The sequence below is a fragment of the Vicugna pacos genome, chromosome 32 (genome assembly GCF_048564905.1).
Source record: "Vicugna pacos chromosome 32, VicPac4, whole genome shotgun sequence".
Classification (NCBI taxonomy): Eukaryota; Metazoa; Chordata; class Mammalia; order Artiodactyla; family Camelidae; genus Vicugna; species Vicugna pacos.
Window position 1 is genome coordinate 18,319,976 of NC_133018.1, and position 22,868 is coordinate 18,342,843.

General features: G+C 34.3%; 1 protein-coding gene and 1 non-coding gene across 9 annotated transcripts in view; one reads left to right on the forward strand and one right to left on the reverse strand.

Annotated features, from left to right (window-relative positions):
- Nucleotides 1–231: 231 nt before the first annotated feature.
- The window catches only part of IFT81 (intraflagellar transport 81), a 167,663-nt gene continuing 145,026 nt past the window's right edge, over nt 232–22,868 (reverse strand). For 7 of the 8 annotated variants that reach the window (XM_072953294.1, XM_072953296.1, XM_072953291.1 and 4 more), the window contains 6 exons: nt 12,825–12,911; nt 11,735–11,806; nt 11,565–11,650; nt 8,151–8,196; nt 2,363–2,506; nt 1,776–1,954 (listed from right to left, as the gene is read on the reverse strand). In XM_072953294.1, coding sequence (XP_072809395.1) covers nt 1,904–1,954; nt 2,363–2,506; nt 8,151–8,196; nt 11,565–11,650; nt 11,735–11,806; nt 12,825–12,911 — 486 coding nt within the window. In that variant the 3' untranslated portion in view covers nt 1,776–1,903. Of the gene's footprint in view, nt 320–1,775; nt 1,955–2,362; nt 2,507–8,150; nt 8,197–11,564; nt 11,651–11,734; nt 11,807–12,824; nt 12,912–22,868 lie in introns of those variants that run through there. The other variant, XM_072953298.1, reaches the window with a different exon arrangement.
- Nucleotides 15,539–15,645, forward strand: LOC116276641 (U6 spliceosomal RNA). The gene has a single exon (XR_004186127.1). It is a non-coding gene; the product is annotated as a U6 spliceosomal RNA (small nuclear RNA).

Here is a 22,868-nt window from a genome sequence, read left to right on the forward strand (position 1 = left end):
TTGTAAGATTCTTTTTAAAGGACAACCTTTAAAGTTGGATGATTTCCTCAACTAATACGGAAAGCAAGGTAAGTAGTAGCCTTTGAAATTTACAGTTTAAATAGTCAGTCCCATGCAACAGCTGGCGACACTGAGTCCTAGGAGGAGAAAATCTGCGAACACAGAAGCAGATTTCACAGGCTACATTTTTCTCCTTTATTTGGCCCATCATGTGGAAGACAGATTATTCTCCAAAACGATTATCTCTCTCATCAATTAGCCAGCGGGAGTATCAATCCTGAAGGAAAAATGTAACGAGCTCTTCTTCTGTAGGTGCCAGCTGTCAAAAACTGTCAGAGTTAGTCAAAGCTTCTTAATGTTCCAATCAAATCATAAAATGAGTTTAAAATCACTGTACAAAACCCATTAAGCTGCACTACTAAATGTCCAACGTTACATAAAAACTATAAATAACTTTGTACTTTTAGGGCTTCTTTTTCAATTTGTTTTTCTTGAAGTAATAATGATGTTCTGCTTCAGTTAATAAAGTAATTTTGGAGCTGCCTTAGTGTTTAATCCACAATTCTTTCCATGTAGATTAAAGATGGCAAGCAATAGCCAAGTCAGAATTATAAGCAGTCCTTGGAGTATCTGTCATTAACAATTTTAAAAATTAAGAGAAGAGCACCAAAGATATGAAGGCTAAAAAAACTAATCACTAGGCTTAGTAATTTTACAAAGTGATGCTCCTTCAGGGAATGAAATGCTGTTTCTTGGAAGGGCATCTAGTCTTTTTCAAATATTTGCAAGAGAATTCATACTATGGTTAAATGAACATCACTTACTACTGGCTTAAACATAGCAAGCCAACAGTAGCCAACAGTGAACAAACACAGCTACCTCAATGTTCAAAAACTGATTACCAAATTAAGAAGGATTTGCTTCCACACACTGAACACAGTCTTTCCTCTTTTAGTATATGGCTGACCTAATAGTTGATCTAAGGGTACAAATGAGAATGCTAATAACCAATATTTGCCCAAGTAAATAGCTAAAGTAAGCTGAGGATCAGATGCAAACCATTTAATAATACTGAAATGCTTCTTTGTCTTCTTAAAATATGTTAAAAGAAGTTTCTTTCTATACTTTCATACTCTGATGGGTCCCATCTCTTTTTGCGATACCTCCTAGAATTACCAATGACCTCCATACTAATAAGTTTCTCTGATTACCAAGAAGGAAGCTTTCAAGCAAAAATTAAGAATAGAACACATTTAGAACAAAGAGATGCAAAGCCATTAACCAAGTTTGTATATCCTGCACAGGGTAGAAACAATTTTCTTCATTAAAATGTGGTGTTTGTTTTTTTCAGGAAAGCTAAAAAGAAACAACCCAAGACGGATATGCTAGAGTTTTCAAATCCACAGGAAAGACATTTTGAAAAGTATACTGAAACTGAAAGGACATAAAGGGTGGCAACTGAATTTAGCATCTTTCTTTAAAGAAAAAATCAAAGAAATCTTCAGCTACCTTGTCCAAATGAAGCAGAGATTAGAGGCACTTTGAACTCTTGAATTTTACTTGAAATCTTGTGCTTTTTTAGCACATGACAACACCTATATCCTATGACAACTTTTTATATGTAAAATAATAGTCCCCAAGACCTAAGTACTATATTAGATTTTTTGGTGCAAATAAGTAACAATCTTTACATTTAATACAATACTATAGCATGAATACTTACTCAAAAAAGAATAAAATTTGACACTACATAAATTTTAAATAAATAGCCGTGATATGTGACCGAGTTTTATTTGCTTTTAAATAATACAAATGGAACAAATACGTTGTGTGAAATATTAAATTTGCTTGAATTTTACAGAAGAAAAAGAAACTGAAGTGAAACTGTAGGAATTGCTGAACTTCAGATAAATGTTTCCTCAAAACAAGAGATATTAGTTCCTAAAAGATTCCTCTAAAGTTAAAAAAAGATTAAGAAAAACATTAAGCCACTGGGTTATTACATTTTAAAAAACCCTACATGTTTCTTAATGGACATATGTTTACATTTACAGATAGTAAACCCCGTCGTCTCCTGTCTCATAAAACTCAGGAGACACCAGTGATATCTAAACTAAGCAAAATAATAAGAGCCTCTTTTTTATATTAAAAAACTTTTAAAGCCTAAATCTACTTTAACATTATTTTCCAAGAAAACTTAATACGGAATGGCTAATCTGAAAACAAGATGCTGTACAAATCACTTTCAAGAAAAGAAATACACTGTGGGGTTACGGTTATAGCTAGTAGTATCAACTGAAACCCCAAACGATGACACATGAACTCAGAGTATCAGCCGATCCTCTCCTCCCTCCTGAATTACCTGACCAATGGAATTTTGGCTTTGTTGTTTCAGAAAGCACTGTTTCTTGCATTCCATCAATTGTTCAAAATCACGCCACATTTTCACTTGTTTCATATTTGGACCATGACTTTCTCGTACAGCTTTTTGTTTTTCCCGGAGTTTCTACCATAAAAAAAAAAATCAAGAATAATTAAATCTCATTTATGGGGATTTACTTCTATTGTTCTAATCAGAAGAATATGGTATGCTTTGTACATTTGATGAATAATGGTTAGCTGAATCAGATTCTCCTATGATATATAAAAACTAGGATGATAAACATTAATTAAACTTATGATAGATGTAGGACAACCTAAAGTTAAAAAGACGAGAAAAAAATAAAAGAAAGAAAGAGGGAAAAGTAAAGGGAATCAGGAAAGTGTAGCAGTATCATACTGTATAAAAAAATGCAGACTTTGGAAGTTAGAAGACTTGAGTTCTAATGCTGGTTTTGTCACTACCGATAAGGAAGACAATTTCCCTGGACCTCAGTTTTCTCAATTGTCAGTTACGGCCAGTAATAGGGGATAAAAAAAGCTGATTTTGTGCTCAATGGAGAAAATGTAGACTGGAAGTTATTGTTTTATCTCAATATACTTAACTTTATGTTTACTCATTCATGAGCTATATGTATACATTATGATAAAAATTCTAGGTTAAAAGTACTAAATAATATTTGTTGAATGAAGGTTGAATGAGTAAAGTCAATTCTATATTCTTGTTTTTTGTAAGCGATGACTCAAATTGCAGTTCAGCCAACATATTCATTCAACAGATTTGTTTTTGTTTTTGACTTTTGACCCTTTCACCCATTTCTAAAGAAATTTTGCTTTATATATAATTTTTTCCATATGATAACCAATATGGAAGTACTTGATAAACTATCATGCGTTATACATGTTGTTATCATTATTAAAGATTATATTCTCTGTAAAGCACAGGGAAATATATACAAGATCTTGTGGTAGCTCACAGTGAAAAAAAAATGTGACAATGAATATATGTATGTTCATGTATAGCTGAAAAATTGTGCTCTACACTGGAATTTCACAGAACATTGTAAAATGACTATAACTCAATAAAAAATGTTTTAAAAAAAAGATTATATTCTTTCCTGAATCTATCTCCAGTATGCTCTAAGGGTATGCTCTTTGTTCAAATAAACTGTAAGCAAATATTCCTCAGGGAGAAGGTCTAGTGATTTTCTAAAAAGGCTCAAATCCTTATTATAATTGTTTTTGTTCCTAGTAGCCTATACAGTTTCATCTGCCAAAACTGTTCTACTTACTGACCCTAAAATTCTAAACAGGGATAAGAAAATTATCAGTAAATTGCAAAACTATACTTTGGTTGTGTATTATGGCCAACTGAGGAAGGATGACTGAAAAAGGGGGTGGTACAAAGTCAGAGGCAATGGGAGGAAAAAAGAAGGGAGGAAAGAAGAGAAAAACAGAGATGATAGTGCACACATGAGGAAACAGTGTGAAAGACAGACACACACTGACACAGAACGTGAGAAATCACCAAGGAGGGCAGAAAAACAAGCAAAGACACAGAAACATATTACACAGGAACATCCCCATCTTTTCCTCTTTTAGTACATACAGCTGATCTAATATTCGTTTTAAGAGCACAAGTGAGAAGGCTGGTTGTTACCCAAAATGAGAGGCTAAACTAAGCTGAGGCCAGATTCAAACCACTTACTGAAGAGCCCTCCTCACCTATAGTTAATGAAAGCAAAGTTAATAGCAGATAGCAATAGACAACAAAACAGAATTAAGAAAATATAATTTAAATATAACCAGGAAATTTTTGAAACAATACCTGGTATGAAAATACATCTATTTAAGTCTATGTTACAAATAAAGTATTTTACAACAAATATTTTTATCCTCATAAACTAAAACAAAAGTAGTAAGTCATATCAAGAGTTTTGAGAGTATTGAGCATGATTTTAAGACTTAGGTACTACTTAAACTGTAAGTTTTCTGGTATTATTGGAATAATTTCCTTGTCAAAAGTTCTAACAACTTACAAAAGTTATTTAAAGAACCAAAGACAGGATGTGAGCACTGTCTGTGTCAGAAATATTAAATTTAATTTGCTTCATAACCACGTGTGTTTGGAACCTTTAACTTTATGAATACAACTGCCTTTAGAATATAATTTATTTTTAATGTTACTGTCACTTAATACAGATTTATTTCGTGGAGAGCTGCAATGCACAAAAAATACCTGTCACAGATTTCATTGTGCTTTAAAGGAGGAGGTGGTTTGGGAAAGGAAAAGTTACAACTCTCAGTACAATATTCCATAGCACTTGGTAAGGCAGATTCTAGTATGTCAGTGTGAACTGGAGCACTATACCTTGGTCTAATTTCAGAAACTCAGTTGGCCTAAGGAGGCCTGTGGATGTCCAGTCCTTGCTGATTTGGAAGGCTTAGGCTATCATCTCTTTGAAAGCCTAGGTCTGTTCTGTGTTTGCCTTGAAAATTTACATCTACTCTAAGGAGTGAGAGGATCAAGAAGCTTTGTTTCTTTTCTTTTCTTTTGTTTAGGGGGAGATAATTTTATTTATTTATTTATTTATTTATTTATTTATTTATTTATTTATTTATTTATAGAAGCTTTATTTCTGACAACTGGAGAAGCAGCTAATCAATGGCTCGTTTTGCTGAAGTATGCTTGATATCAGACTACCACTATTGCTTTCTCCAAAGATCCTGCAATAAAACACTAAACGGGAAGAGGAAAGAATAATATTTAATCAGATTTAGCAATTAAGTTTGGACTTCTGAAAGGATTCAAGATTTGATAAATATTTCTCTACACAGAGCATCCATTCAGATACTTTTCAAAGTAAATGAAATAGAGGCATGTTTTCATGTGAAAAAGTACATTACATATGAAATATCTATATGAAAGTCAATTATTGACAATCATACTAAATCCTAAAACCTCAAAAATCTCTAGTTAAAATACTGTACAAATAAATGCACAACTTGATTCAAATACATCCTTTCAAATATGAAAATTATTTTTTTCTTTTTGAGTATGGCATGTCATCCCATAAATGGAATAAGGTGTACAGAAGTCAAAATTTCTCTCTAAAATGGAGGAATCAGCTTTAATGTTTCTTCTCATTTTTTACTTATTTGCATTAATATGATGGATATTTATTCACAATTCATACAAAAAGAACAGATGAATACTTTTTATAGATATGGCTGATTCCGGGTTTGGAATAGGGAACGAACAGAATGAGCCTGGAACATTTGTCATTCCAGAAAATAAAGAAGTCATCAAAGTCTAGCAGGATTGTTTCAAAAAGATTCAAGAGCTGACTTCAAGAGGCTTCCACTGGCAAAAGATAGGCAAATGTGAGCATGGATAGGAATAATAATCACAACAGACTGAAATATATCAAACATGTTAAATCTAGACATCATAAAGATACTTTTGAAAGATGATAAAAAACCAACCCATCATTTTGCAAACCAGTAATAAACAAATCAAGCAGTTATTCTGCCTTTCCTATATGAACTGTAATTTAATGTAATTTAATTAATCTCACCCAATAAATGAAGGAACAACATAATTAGACTATGACTGCTTGCAAACTCTAATGAATTAATGGATTAAGAAAGTGATTTTCAAAGGCTGCCTACATTACACAAAGAAAGCCTCCTCATAGAAATACATACTACTACATGTGAAGTATGCTTCCCCAATATCGAATCGTATTTAAGCAAGCCTCTAGATCTAACTACCAATTCACAGGACATACTGAGGACAGAAAAACATGCTAACTGGCAGCACAGTGAGGCCATCAACAAAGTCCAGAACGTTGGAAAATGACAAATGACCAGTTTTTTTCTGCCAACAAATAAATTGCAAAGAAAAATGATGGAGGAAAAGGAACTTTAGAGCTATGTCAAATAATAGCAATGTATAGACTCTTATTAGGATCCTGATTTGTACAAATAAACCATTAAGGAATTATGAGACAACTGATGAAGTCTGAACATTGACTGGGTATTGGGTATTATGAAATTACTGTTAAATTATTTTTGGCATGATAATGGTATTGTGGTTCTGTTAAAAAAGATGGGTTATGATACATACTGAAATATGACCGGATAAAATAATAAAGTCTCTGAGACTTACCTAAAAATGGGCAAATTTGGGGGTTGAAATGGGTGGGACCACAGGGAAAACAAGTCTGGTCACAAATTTAATTACTGAAGTTGGGTGATGGTTATGTGTGAGTTCTTTACATTATTTCCTGTATTTTTTTATATAGACTTGAAATTTTCCATAATAAGAGATTTTAATTTTTGTAGTTTTTTAAAAAGTTTTTTTTCAAAAAGATTTTTTAAAAGTCTATTTAGCAATTACTCCATTCTTTTCTATACTATTTATTATTCTGAAGTCCACATTTAGAATATTACTTACGGGTGGAATGGGAGCTAATTCAGCTTTTATACAGAAGCAGATACATGTATGTTTTTAATAACGATTCAAATAAAAAAATGTAAATTTTTTAAGGTAAAAAAATAATTTTACCATCATCAATTTACTGAGTCAAACAACAGCTAAACTGTACAATACATTAAGACTGAAACAAAGCCATATTTTTCATTTGTACTTTCAGAATGGACAAGCTTTTATATATAGGTATATGTATATACCTATATATAACCATTTCCAGGTTTCAGACTCAAGAATATTTGAACATTGAAATAAGACACCCATATATAACCAGTATTTTACAAGAAAAAATGCAGCTAACAATTCCTAACTATGATGCTACAAACTTGACACTCTTACTAGAAAAACTAGTAAGAAACTTCAATTTTCAATAGGGAAACTAAATAAGAAACAGATAAAATGGTGGACAGAGAAGCACAGTTAGCATTCATTATGAAACATGGACTTAAAATCATTGAAGATGATTTTAGAACTCACGTAGGTAATTAGCTTTAAATATCTAATCTACTTATTTCAGTTTAAACAGGAAGAAATGAACTCCAAAGCAGTAAAGGGGTTTGTCCAGAACCACAAACCTAGGACTGAAGCCAGTCTACTTGAAAGCAGGTCCTGGCAGTTGTTGATAGATACAGGTCTTTAAAAAAAAGGATGACAGAGCTGGTGTCTTTAAAATGACTGTCAAAATGTGTTGTTTTATAACTAGAAAAATCAATTAGTTGGTCACTTTAGTCCTGATGGTCAAGGTCCTTACTGTATACCACTTCTACTAGGAGTGGCTCAGAGAACTAAGAAAATAAGACTCAATTATACACTTCTATTTTCAGGAGGTCTCATATAAGACTGTCAGGAAGCTGAGTATCTCAAGTGAAGTCTTTTTGATAATTCGTATTAAATGAATCAATGTTTATAAAGGACTTAGACCAACCCATGGCTCACAGTAAGAGCTTTGTGTTTATTACATAAAATAAATGAATGAGTTTATACTTATAAACAGATACCTAAGAATAATCTGAAACTTGTAGTTCATTACACATGGCACTTTTTGTTAATGCATGAACTCTTTGTTACTTAAAACTAGATTTTTTGCCCCCAAAGTTCATGTGCCTTCACTTTTATAAAACTAAATTCCTAAGGAAGAGTCTTCATCTTTGAAAGGGAATAAGAAGGTTTCAATTTCCCCTTGAAAACTGTACTATAACCTTTTAAAAAAAATGACAATGGCATTACCATATCCTGAAAGCTGGAATTAGACACATTAAAAAAAAAAAATTCTTACCTTTCCAAGGTTTTCCTGTTCAGCAATATTTTTGGTATACTGTTCCCTAGGAAGGTAACATAATGATTCAGTTTAAATTTACTTTAGTTGATTTGATCATACAGCTAAATTATAAATTAACATGTCTATCTAAACATATTAGACAATGTAAAGTACTGCAGTCATTATCAATCACTCCCTTTCCCCATCTTTAGTTGGTTCATCTAATAAATAGTAATACAGGGGAAAATAAGGCAAAATATTATATAAGAAATTAGGTTAAGAGAATTAAAATGTTAAGTACTATTTGTGGTTAATTTACACTTAAAACAATGGCAACTCATTTGCTTAAATTACACTGTGTTTTTGAAGAGGTTTACAGAAGGGAGAAAGGATACACATTTTAAATAAATGTTAAGTAGCATCTAACTCTTCAGTACAACTTCTAGGAAACTCATCCTACAGAAAAACCCCATAACTTAAAAAACAAAGACTATTTATTTCACCATTGCTTATAACAGTAAAAATCTGCAACCAACTAAATGTGGATAGATAGGGAAATGTTTAAATAAATTTGGCACATCCATTGAAAGGAATAATATAGAGCTGTAAAAAAAAATGATGTAGATCTATAAATACTCACTGGATAAATTATTAAGAAAAAACTGTATACATAGTTTAATTTTATTTATGTATACACAAATATATATGTATGGACACATTAGCAAGAGCATGGGAAAAGAATATGGGGTAATATACACCAAAATACATTTAATAATGTCTATTAAAATATTAGACATTTATGAAGCATGGCAATGTAGACAACATTCAATTTTTGTCTGCTATACTTGATTACTTTTTGTTTTTACTTCTTTTGTAAGCTAAAAAATTGCAAATTTTGAAGATAAAAATACAAATAATAAAGTATCTTTTTTAAACAAAAGTATAATTATATTTTAATACTACATAATACAAAAAGTGAGATTTAAAGAGTTAAGGACAAAGATTGAAGGATGAGGACAAAGGGACCAACAACAAGATAAGGGAAATTTTAGACCTCAAAATTGGATGGAAAAAGACTATGTTTCTGCATCAAGCTACACAGTAATACATAAGAAGAAATTAAACAAGACAAAGTTGGAAATCTAAGAAATAATAAACCAGAAGAGAAATTCTAGCAGCCTAAATGAAGGAAGATTCACTTTTATGCAAAAAGGTAGGTAAGCATGATTCGAAAAGAGAGAAAGGTGATCAAAAGTACCCGAAGTCCTTATAGAGTTGAAATGAAGGCAGAATTTGTGCACAGGAATAAGGGTTGAAGGGAATGAACACAATTTTGATGAACCTTCATTTTGCCCTTTAAATTTATGACACACTAACTCAAAACCGTTTGCCTTTCTAGCTCTCCAAGGAAACACAGCTAGGAGATGTAAATGACGTACTGGTCAAGAAGAATGTATAGTTATAATTCAGAGAGCTTTAAATAATTCATTTATTACCCTAGGCCTAGAAATATCCAAATTGTTTTAGAAGTTTCATTTATATTTTATCAAGAAATCAACAAGCGCATGCTCTTTTCCCATAATACTCATATGTAATTTTAATTTACTCTGTCAATTTATTCAAGAAATAATTACAGAGCACCTGTTATATATCCTACATGCCCTGGGGTTTCAAGAAGAAAACAGAACAGACAGGGTACTTGCTCTCCAGGAATTCATACTAAATCATTTCCAAAATACTGCTGCATACATTTTATTTAACTTGAGCCTCTGTGGTATATATTGTCCTCCTTATTTTATAGAGTCTATAGATAGATCTGCCCAAGGTCACAAAACTAGTAATGGGAAAAACATCTTAGAAACAAAATTTTATCAGTTTCTCTCTTGTACTTTGACATACAACATGCTGCTTCTTTAAATAAAACTAAAATCTGCAGATGATCTCTCAAAACCGAGCTAATTTCTTAGACTTCTGGCCTTACCAGAAAGTATCATAATAGTAGAATATGAAATAACTATAAAAATATTCTGTCTATAATAGTAATAATATTTTAAACATGAATCAATGAGTCTAGAGTATAATTAATTCCTCTTTATTCAGAATATTCTTATCATGTACTATTTTAGTCAGGGCACAATATTTTTCTAATTTTCTCAGTTTTGGAAAACTGAGGAATGATAAAGGTTTACAATGACTTTTGAAATGATGAAGAGGAATATCTAGCTAGAAAACTGATCAGAAAACCAATAGTTCAGGAGCAATATTTCCTTCTTTACTATTTATATTGATAACTTTGGAAGAAATGAAACAATTTCTAAAACTTTTATTTTTCAAGAACAAAATTAACTTCTCATGTTTGCGAACTATTAGCATTGACTATATAGATTTAATGAGCAAAGTTTACATTCAATGAAAGAATCTGAATGAGTACATTCAGTATGTTTAATATGTTAGAGTATTAGAAAAAATATATACACCAGAAACTGACACAACATTGTAAATTGACATACTTCAACAAAAAAAAGAAAAACTAATATTCTATTAACAGGATATTTTCAATCTGGCTTGCATCATATTAAAAATTTCAGATTTGCAAAACATTCTTATTTCTTAGATTCCTTTTTGTAATATTAATGTATATACCACTAAAAATCTCAACTGCAATCTAGGATAAATGCATCTTATGCGTCATTTGAATTTTTACTCAATGGTAAAAGTAAAATATTTGTATTATGATAAGGGGCAAAGAAAACTTATCTTGTTCAATGGCTGCATTTTATCAAAGCTACCAATTCAACTATAAATTTATTTTTTAAGGCAGCATTTGATTTATTACAGTATGCTACAAGCTAGGATTACAAAAAGAAAAAAATCACTGTATAAGAACTAGTGGTATTTATACACCCATCTTTGTTTTAAAGGCTGACACACTGCAATCACACAGTTTCTATCTAACGTCCCACGTGGGACGTTAAAAATACACCAACCTTAGGGTTTATAAAAAAGCAACTATAAAAATATATGTATTCCTGAGGAGAGAGTAATGGAAATTAATTGCTTAATGGTTGTAAGAGTTTCTGTTTATGGTGATGAAAAGTTTTGATACTATATAGCGGTGATAGTAGCATAATATTCTGAATGTAATCAGCACAACTGAATTGTACATTTAAAAATGGTTAAAATGGTAAATTTTATGTTATATATCTTTTGCCACAATAAAAAAGTAAGCAAGCAAGCAAGACAAATTATACGCCTTCCTGCTTAAGTCAGAAGGGCTGGACTCTCCAGATGTTTAACAAAATTTAATCCCATATAATATCTTAGTATCTGCCTATTTAAGTACTCCAAATTTGTATAATTCAATCTTATTTATAAAACTTCTATAGGTGTGAACATTAAGTAACTCGGTATAAAAACAACAAAATTACTTGCCTAATTGCCTTTCTTTTTTCTTGTTGATCAGCAGAGACATATGCCTTCATTTCGTTGGTGGCACGACGAAGCTGTACTTCTAGGTTCTAAGTGGAAAGACTAAATTTGAGGTTAAGTCCTTGACGCAGAAAAATCTCAGGAAAGTTTTTGATCCACTTGTTTTGTCTTACCTTAATCATACAATTCGTATAATGGTATCTACTTTCTTCTTGAAGACATTCTTCACGAAGTCCTCTGACTTCCTAAAATATACAATTTTACATGGGTAATATTGAAAGAATAATCAGATGCAGAAAGGATGACTAAATGTACAACAAAAGAAATACCATGAGAGTCATTGCCCCTTTTGTGACTGAAACAATGTAATAAATAATAGACTAGGTTGCAATGTTTTCTAGAGACCACTCATATCACTCTAAAACTTACAAGTTCAGTTATTTAGTAAGTACCTACTGTGTGCCCAGCTCTGTGCTAGGTGCTGGGACAGAGGAGTGCACAAGACAGGCTTCTGCTCTCACTCAAGTAGAGAAAACAGACGTAAACAAGGAAACATGTAGTGAAGGTAGTTTCAGAACAGGGTAAGTGCTACGAAGTAAATTCCGCAATAAAATGTGATCGGGTGACTAAGTGCAACGTTAGACAGGTGATCAGAGACGACCTCTAGGAGGAGGTGATGACTTTTAAGCAGAGACCTGAAAGGTGAGGAGAGGTCAAGGCAAAGAGCTGGGGGTAGAGTATCCCACAGAGAGAACATACACAAAAGCCCTGAGGTGAAAACAAGTGCGGCCTGTCTGAAGTCTAAGCAGCAGCCAGTGTGGCTGCGGCCCCGTGGACGAGGAGCAGAGAACATGGACATGACGTTGGTGAAGGAGGCAGCGCCTTGTAGACTGCAGTTTTGAAGGTAGGTTTTAAGTGCAACGGGAAGCCAATAGAGGGTGGCCTAAGTTCTATGAAGGTTTCTTTGGCTGCTCTTTGGAGAATAAACCTTAGGCAGGCAAGTTTGGAAGGGCAGAGCAGTTGGTGGATTACTGTGGGAGACTAGGAAAGACACGATGGGGGCCTGGACTTTGGCAGTAGGGGTACAAATGGAGAATTGAGTGTGTATGCAGCAAATTTGAAGAAATAAAGATGTATGGGGCTTAGGAGACAGACTCAGGGCATGAGGGTGAAGATTTGGGAATCTTTTGACATTGGTATAGTGAAAATACACATCCACAGGCAGTTTTTGCTAAGCTGTTAAAATAAAAACTGTCTTCTTACCTGTTCTAATTTGGACCGATTGCTTTCGAGGCCTGCTGCACAGCTATCATACTGGGATTTCTTTTCATCACACTCTTGGGTTAGTTCCTAGTATGAAAAGGTAAGTGATTGAATAAGTGAAAAACAAAGGCCTACAATGTGGCTCTGAAACAGTACGTGCCCTTGTCAGTCTTGTAACTTAACTCTAAGCTTCTTGGCATACTTACGAGTTATTTATACAACAATCAGACATTTGAGAATTATGACAGATGAAGGTGCTGATAAAAACAGTAGCTGCCATGTATTGAGCTGTGTGCCAGGCTCTATGTTAGCAGCTGGGGATACAACAGTGAACGAAACAGCCAAAAACCCTTCCCCTCAAGTAATGCTCAGACAGGTAAACAGGCTGAGTGCTATGATCAGCAAATGCACTGTGTTATAGGAGCACATGGGACTCTCACTGGCCCTAACCCAGGCTTGGGGATCAGTGAGGACATCTTCCTGGGGAAACTGATATCTAAGTTGAGGTAGGAAGGATTAGTAAGAACAGTTAGAGAGAAGGAACAAGAGCAGGAGAACGTTCAGAAAAAAGGAACAGTCTTGGAAGCCAGAGAGGACAATCTAGGACACATGAGTAGTTTATTATACTGAGGCACGTCTGGGAAGTGTGAGAAGAGGCTGAAGTCTTCGGCGGAGGCCTGATCAGAATTTTGTAAACCATGTTAGGCTATTTGAGTTTCACCCCTGACAGTAACTAAATTTCACAACAACCCCTTTAAGGTAGGTATTAATATCCCCACGTTGTGCTTGGAGAAAGTTCAGGGAGGACAAGTATCTTGCAAAAGACTACACTGCTAGAAAGAGGTGCTTCTGAGTAGTTTCAAACTTTCTCTTCATGTAGTATTTTGAATCAGATAATCCAAAAATCTTCAGCCACCAACACCTAGAAATGCTAAAAGTACCTACAAATGCTTGATAAGGTAGACCAAACATCCTTCCAAATCCAGAGCTAAGTGAACTCTCCAGGAAGCTAAGGGGAATTACCTGGGCTAGAAACCAAGGATGACAGCCCATGGCTACCCGTGGTGAAGGGAGCTGGGGGCGGTCAGTCTTGGTCACAGAATGATTATAATGTCCAGGCAAGGCAAAAGCCTTAGGCTTGTGTGGAGTGGGAAGTTAGAACTAAGAACCTCCTAGTAAAACTGTTTTTCAACCTAGAAACCCGTGAGTAAAGGGCTAACCCCAGGCCTGGACTGATTCAGGCCAGCCTACGAATGACACTGGTTTCACACAGCACAGTTTCCATGGGAATGAGAGAGTTAACATACATGGGTAATGTTTTGTGTGCTTCCGTTGCTATGTGGGACTGTATCTTGTTTGCAGAGACTAGCACAGTATAAAAGATTTGTGGGAAGAAGGAGCTGTGGTTTTTATGTCTCAAACTGACCTACAGACTTCTAAGGCTCTCGTGAGTGACAGTCATATACACCCCAAGTGGGAGAAGGGCAAGAGAGGCCGTGTACTGGGGTAGCTGCTGGGCCTGTCAGTAAGATGAAAATACCACAGAAGATGAAAGCCTTTTCTTTTGTCTGTGAGTCTGATGGTCAAACTGATCAGTAAATGCAGCTGTGTTGCTTCAGAGATGGATGGAAAAAAGGGGGCCTAGACTCAGGCAGATTTGGGGTTTGAATTTACCCTACGTGGTCTAAGAACTCTCAAGCTGAGAGTGGAGAGCAAAATAAGCTCCAAGCTCGTGATGCTCCTAAAACACCTGGCAGAACATCTGTAGAACTACTCGGGAGGGATACCCTTCTCCATCCTGGCTGCTAGGATTCAAGAGACAAAGCACACGGAAGATAAACTCACAATGCAAAAGCATAAACATACAGGAAACATCACTATGAGTGAGAATCAGAAGATATAAAACACAGCAGGGGTATACCTCCAGGAACTCTAAATACTAAAAATAAGACTATCCAATAAGTATGCTTAAAATAATTAAAGTTATAAAGGAGAAAATAGAAAACGGAGCTGAAGAAATTATCCAAAATTCATCACAGAAAGACAAAAAGGGGCTAAACAACAGGGAACAGAATAAAACACGTCTAATATATAGCTCATAGAAGTTTCTGGAGAACAGACTAGAAAGACCAGGGGAGAGAATATTTGAAGATACGTAGAATTTTTTCAGAATTAATGGAAGCCAAAAAGCACAGATTCCAGTAGAGCAAATAAAACTAAATCTATACTTAGGTCATGGTAGTGATACTGGACAACATCAAAGACAAAAATAAAAATATTAAAACCATCTAGGGATTCAGTCCAATTCCTATCAAAATACCAGTCATACTTTTCACAGAACTAGAACAAACAAATTTTAAAATTTGTATGGAAACATAAAAGACCCTGAATAGAAAACAACCCTGACACCTTATTGCCATTAAGCCTTTAAACTAAAAAAATTGTAAAGCATCTATTTAGCAGATTTGGCTTTGTTATGGTATGAATATTAATAGAAAGTCCATATGTTTCAAAGTTCTGTAAAATATGAAGAAAAGTGCTCTTAGCATTCTGTGTAAAACTGTATTGTTAAATATATGTTGCAATCGAGAAAAAAGAAAGAAAGAAAGAGAAAAAGAGAAAACAACCCTGAGAAAGTAGAACAGAGCTGGCGGTACCATGCTCCCCGACTTCAGACTATACTACAGCACCAGAGTATTCAAAACGGTATGACAGTGATCACTTCAGCAGCACATAAACTAAAACTGGAACGATTCAGAGAAGATTAGCATGGCCCTTGCACAAGGATGACATGCAAATTCATGAAGCATTCCATTTTTTTCACATACTAACTGCTATATATAAAATAGACAAACAACAGGGTCCTACTGTATAGCACAGGGAACTGTCTTCAATACCTTGTAATAGCCTACAATGAAAAAAGAATATGAAATGGAATATACACACACATATGCATAACTGAATCACTATGCTGTACACCAGAAATAAACACAACATTGTAAACCAACTACATTTCAATAAAAAAAAACCAAAAACCCCAAAACAGTAGGATACCAGCACAGAAAGACATACAGATCAATGGAACAGAATAGAGAGCTCAGAAATAAACCAATGTACTTATGGTCAATTAATCTACAACAAAGGAAGCAAGAACGTACAATGGAGAAAAGACAGTCTCTTCACTAAGTGGTGCTGGGAAAACTGGATAGCTACATGTGAAAGAATGAAAGTAGAACATTTTCTCACACCATATACAAAAATAAACTCGAAGTGAATAAAAGACCTAAATGTAAGACTGGAAACCATAAAACTCCTAGAAGAAAACATAGGTGGATTTTACATAAATCATAGCTATATTTTTTTGGATCAGTCTCCTAAGGTAAAGAAAATAAAAGCAAAAAATAAACAAATGAGATCTAATTAAAGTTAAAAGCTTTTACACAGCAAAGGAAACCATCAACAAAATGAAAGACAACCTACTGAATGGGAGAAGATATTTACAAGTGACGAGACCAGTAAGGGTTAATATCTGAAATACATAAACGGCTCATACAACTCAACATCAATAAAACAAATAACATGATTAAAAAATGAGCAGAAGACCTGAATAAACATTTTTCCAAAGAATACGTACAGATGGTCAACAGGCTCATGAAAAGATGCTCAACATCATTAACATCAGAGAAATGCAAATCAAATCCACAATGAGATATCACCTCACGCCTATCAGAATGGCTATCATCAAAAAAGACCACAAATGGGGGGAAGGTATAGCTCAGTGGTAGAGAGCATGCCCAGCATGCACGAAGTCCTGGGTTCAATCCCCAGTACTTCCATTTGAAATAAATAAATAAACTTAATTACCTCCACTCCCCCCCACTAAAAAATTACTTTAAAAAAAAAATTCCACAAATAACATATCTTGGCAAGGATGTGGAGAAAAGGGAACCCTTGTATACTGTTGGTGGGAATGTAAATTACTGCAGCCACTGTGGGAAACAGTGTGGAGGTTCCTCAAAAATCAAAAATAGAACTACTATATGATCTAGTAATTCCACTCCTGAACATATATCCAAAGAAAGTGGAAATGTTAATTTAAAAAGATCTATGAGAGGGGAGGGTATAGCTCAAGCAGTGGAGTGCATGCTCAGCATGCATGAGGTCCTGGGTTCAATCCCCAGTACCTCCTCTAAAAATAAATAAACAAATAAACCTAATTACCTCCCCCCACCAAAAAAAAAAATTAAAATTAAAGAAGAAAATACATTAAAAAAGACATATGCACTGTAATGTTCATAGCAGCATTATTTACAATAGTCAAGATATGGAAGCAACCTAAGTGTCCATCAACAGATGAATAAAAATGTGGTGTACATAGACAATGGAATACTACTCAGCCATAAAAAAGAATGAAATTTTGCCATTTACAACAATATGGATGGACTTGGAGGGCATTATACTTAGTGAAATAACTCAGAGAAAGACAAATACTGTATGGTATCATTTATTTGTGGAATATAAATAATAAAACAAACTAGTGAACATAACAAAAAAAATTAAAATCAATGATAGAAAACACATTACCTAAAAAGAAATGAGAATAAAACTGATAGCAGATCCTTCAATACAAGAGAAACCGGAAAGCAACGAAAATTTTTTTTTTCAGATCAAACCACTATTTAAGAAGAAGACGAAGATGGTTTACTTATAGTAATGATTCTTTATTGAGAGAACTACTAAAGGAAAACAAGAAAATCTGATTTCAGGAAGAAGGAAACTGAATCCAGAGGAAGGAATAGAGAAGCAATGGTGAGAACTGCTAAACATGTGGGTAAATTTAAACAGGAAATGACTGCATGAAGTAGTAATTACAACAGTAATGACCACCATGTCAACCACTTTTAGAGATGAAGAAATAAAAGGGAAATAAAATGCCAGAGGATTTCAGCACATGTGTAAGGCAGGAGAGGTCCCTGTGTCATTCAATAGATGCTGATTAACTTTAGGCAGGAAAAGTATGTTAAACATTTAAGACTAAATACAGAACAGAAGAAGACAGAAAAGTTAATAAAGTGAAAAAAGGAGATTTAAAAGAAAACAGAAGGGTAGGAATGAGGAAAAAAAAGAGAAGGCACAGTAAATGGGATGTACAAAATAGAACTAAATTTCAATGAAGCAATAATAAGAGTAAATGAAAATGAACTAAACTCACCAATTAAAAGCCAGATTCTCAAACTGTACGTAAGAAACTATACCCACACAAAACCCAAAGGTATGCTGTTTATGAGAGAAATACAGGGCAAAAATCAGGACAGAGAAAGCTGAAAGTAAACAAATGAAAGGATATCCCAAGCAATACAATCACAAGAAAGCTGGTACACTTACATTAATAGCAAACAAAATAAGATTCCTAGACAAAAGCATTGCCAGAAATAAACAGAGCCAAAAAATAATGATTAAAATGAATAATTTACCAGGAAGTGTTTTTTTTTAAAAGCCAAATATCTTTTAAAATTGTGGTAAAATACACATAGTATAAAATTTACCATTCTAACCAGTTTTAGGGCTACAGTTCAGTGTTATTAAGAAAGTTCACATTATTGTGCAACCAATCTCCAGAACTCTTTTCATCTTGCAAAACCGAAACTCTACACCCATTAAACCACAATTCCTCATTCACCAGGAAGTTTTGAACAACACTTTTAAGAAGCATGATCTGATGAACACATGGAGAATCCAGTACTCAACAAATGGAAAATACATTCTTTTCAGATCAAGTCACTAAAAAATTTATGTTGGCCTCAGATCTCTCCGTGGCCACACTTAACTCTAGAAGACTGTGGAGCTACACTTAAAAAATCCTCAAGGAAATAAAGTATGATGTAAGGATTTTATGTTCAATCAAGTGGTTGTGGAAATATTTAAGGCAACAAACTCTAGAATATGTAAGAACTCATCAGAAAACATTGTTCTTGTAAGCATTTTTTGAGGACTCTACTAGAAAACAAATGAGGTAAGATAAAAAGTAGGAAAATGGCCAGTGAGAGGATTGGTAACGAGCACAGAATCTAACAAGCACAGGTGTAACACCAAAGACAAAGGTGGGAACTAGGATAATAGAACGGAATGTAAATGCTACCTGCCCTGACAGTGTAGACAGGATGCCATAACATTTGCAGGGAGACGAAGAGGAAAAGAAGGTGGAAGGCAGCATAAATAAGCTGGCTTCCTCAATTTTCAGTTCCTGGGGATGGGTGGGGGAATGTCAAACGATATAATTTAAAGCTGATAAATCAAGTCATAGTAGAAGCAGATTACAAGCATAAAGGCAAACAGTAAGAAAGGCAATACAAGCAACCAAAACCAGGTGCTAAAGGAGAGGGAGGGGAGGGAGATGTTAGAGCAAATGCACCAATTTCATCACTCTGCTCATAGTGGGGATTGACAGATACCATCTACAGAAATGGGTGATTAGTGGTGGTGTTACAGATATAGCCAGTAGAGCAAAACCACAAGCCAGAAAATACGAGAGCGACAGACAGACTCACAAAAACACACAAACCATAGCAAGGGGAAAGGTGAGAACCGAGGATTTTTTTTTTTTTAAGAGGTTTTAAAATCGGAAGCAAAACCTAAAATGCACTAAGACCAAATATGTCTGCATATCAAGAAATCTAAATTGGCTAAATTTATCTATTAAAATAAACCTTTCAGGTTATATCACATAACAAAACCCACTTCAAGACCTATTCAGAGACACACCTAAAGCAAGGTAATTATTTAAAAGTTGAAAGCAAAAGATGGGCAAAAGTATAGCAGGCAAGTCAAAGAAAAGGAAGCGAACATTAGTATCAGTCAGAGTTGAATTCTGCCCCCGCCCCCAGAAAGCCTCTGTCTTTCTTAGATAGTAGAATAAAGGTATGGAGACCAAACTTCAGGTAGCCAGTAACTAATTATCCATTCATTAATTTGCAAAACATTTCTGGAAAACACACAAGGAACTGTTAGCAATTATTCCTTCTGGGGAGTGTGCTGGAGGTGGGGTGCAGAGAGAGAAACAATTTCTACTCTCTTCCTTAAACAGTTCTTTACAGTTTGAATTCTTGCCAAGAGCATGGTTTTACTTTTGTAAGAGAAAGCAATCAATAAGAAGTATTTCAGTGAAATCAATAATTATCAGACTGTATACTCTAAAATGAGTATTTTAGCTTCTTCCATACATTAGCAATTATATGTATTATGCCAGTTAATTACATATAATTTATGGAACTGCTTCTAAGAAAACAAACATGAAGCTTTTCAAGATGCTACCCTGATTCTAGATAATTTTAAAAGATTTAGATAAATATAAGTTATACATCTTGAGTTGTGATGCTCCAATTTTCAAACAGTTATGAATATTCAGATTTAGAACAAAATGCAAGTACAAAAGAAAGGAACTAACATTTCACTATAAAATTCCCTAGATATTTGAGAGCTGCCCATTAAAGCAAGAAGTATAAAGTATTTTTAGGTACTTCTGCCTAAATGGTAATACATGATGATAATATGTCTATGTAGTTTCAAGAGTTAAATATACTGAAGTTAAAAATAAATACTATTCAAAGTAGAGAACAATTAAGAATTTCAGTTAATATTTGGAAACAGCTTAAAGTCAATGAAGCGGCTAACCTTTTTCTTTTCAGTATACTTTTTATTACAAAAGATTTCTGGGTAAAAATAGAACTATACATATCGGATGTACGAAACTGGCATATGGAGATAAAGCAAAATGAGCATCAGGGACTCACCAACTGCATTGAATTCAAACATAAAAAACAAACCGTTAATGCAAATATGGGCAAGTTCTGTACTCTTCTTTTAGATTTTTTAAATTGCAGTAAAATGTACATAAAATAAAAATTATCACTTAAACCATTTTTAAGTGTACAGTTCAGTGGCATTAAGTACATTCACACTTCTGTGCAACCATCACCATCATCCATCTCCAGAATTCTTTTCATCTTCTAAAACTGAAACTCAGTACCCATTAAACACCAACTTTCCATTTCCCCTCCTCCCCTCCTCTGGCAACCAACACTGCTTTCTGTCTCTATGAAATTGACTATTCTAGGTACCTCCCATGAGTGGAGTCATATAGTATTTGTCTTTAGCAGTTGACTTTTCAACATGGCAAAAGACAGAGATGAAAACGCTTAGATGACTTACATGTCCCTCTGACTTGATAAATATGTTAGGAGCTGGAGAGCTGTATTATTTTGGAAAGGTGGTGAGACAGCTATATTGCTTTTTTTTTTTTTTGCATTTTATGTTGAGACAGCTATATTTCTTTGTAATGGGAGAGGCAGGAAATATCTGACATATGGAGAAATCTAGTTAAATCATATAAAACTGAATTTCAGGTATTTGTTATAGTATAATAAATGACTATAGAATTTAAGAATTTATGGTTTTACAAACATATACAATTTGGTTGAAAGCACTAGTATATCTTCTTTTAAAACTATTTTTAGTAATTATAATTATAAATACCTTTTTAAAAAAGTTCTTATGCATTAGTCATTGTTGTTGCAAAGTGCCTTATATGTGTTATTTTACTAAATTTGAATATTCATAACTATTTGAAAATTGGAGTATCACAACTCAAGGGACAAGTTTACAGGTGAGGAAACTAAAGTTGACAGAGATGAAGTCACTTACCCAAGGGTATCTGGAGTCTGCCTGATTCTGCAGCCCGTGTCCTTAAATCAGCCTATCCAGGTTGCCTCTCTGTAACTAGCACAATTGGTACCACTTGCCTTTCACTATACTTCTACCTGAGCATTTTGGTTCAGGGAAGCTTCAGGAATCTAAACAGGAGTTTGTGGATAATGACAATGAATAGGATAGTAATAACATTTATTAAGTGCTTTCTATGTGCCAGGCACTATTACATTACTCATTCAGGCCTCATAACCACACAGTTATTCAGGGAGTCTCTTTAGGCAAATGAGTAAATAAAGACACAGAGAGGTAAATGCACTTGCCCAAGGTTACACAGCTGGTAAATGGCAGAGCCAAGTTCTTCATACTAATCCACACCAATAACATGACTCAGTGAGTTACTTTATACTGGCTTCTCACTGTTCCTGCCACCAGCCATGTTTTTTTCCTGTTTCTTCTCTCCATCTTGTAGTTTCTCCTCACTCATACTTATAACCTTACCTTGCTATGGCTCCTCATTGTTTATACCTCACACTGTGGCCTTTCTCTCTACATTCTTTGGGTTGAAGTTTTCACTATAACTGCCCTATTTTCTAATTCAAATTCCTGGTACAGCTCCTTTTTTTTTTTTTTTTTGAGGCTGTTTTTCATGCCAGACTACCTCAGAGATCACCGCCTCTCCTCAGGTCAATCAAGTCAAGGATTCGTCTTTAGTTTAACTGGCTATGCTTGTGAGTAAGGGTTGGAAGAAAGGGTGATATGGTGTGGCTACCTAGAGAATTTTCCCTCTGGAGAGGCTGTGGGGATATTGGATACTTTATTTAACATCTTTGGTACACCACCCATTATCCTAGTATTAACAGCCGAACAGTATTCATGTTTGTGTTCTACCCTTATCCTCTTATATATACTTTTTACATGGTTGCAATGGTAGTATAAATTACATCCAGTTACTTCAAGGTTTTATTCAGTCAATGTATTTCCCTTACTTGCTACAGTCTTTATAATTCTTCTCTTCAATAAGCAGAAGTAGCATCCAGTGCCTTTCGGTAGTCTAAGTCGGGGGTAATGAGGTCCCAAACTAGTGTTGGTGGAAGAAATGCACAAGAAGGAATAAATCTGAGTGATGCACAGAAGAGCTAACTGTGGACAAGGGAACAAAAGCCAGTAAAAATAATTTTGAGGTCTGAAACCACTAACGATGCAGGTTAAAGATGAGGAAGAGCTAGTTCTGGTGGCAGTAGTGGGCGACGAAGAGGGGAAATGGTGAATTTCTGATAGACACGTCAAAGTTAATATCCAACAAGAGTTCAGGAGACGATACTGGAGCTCAAGATGAAA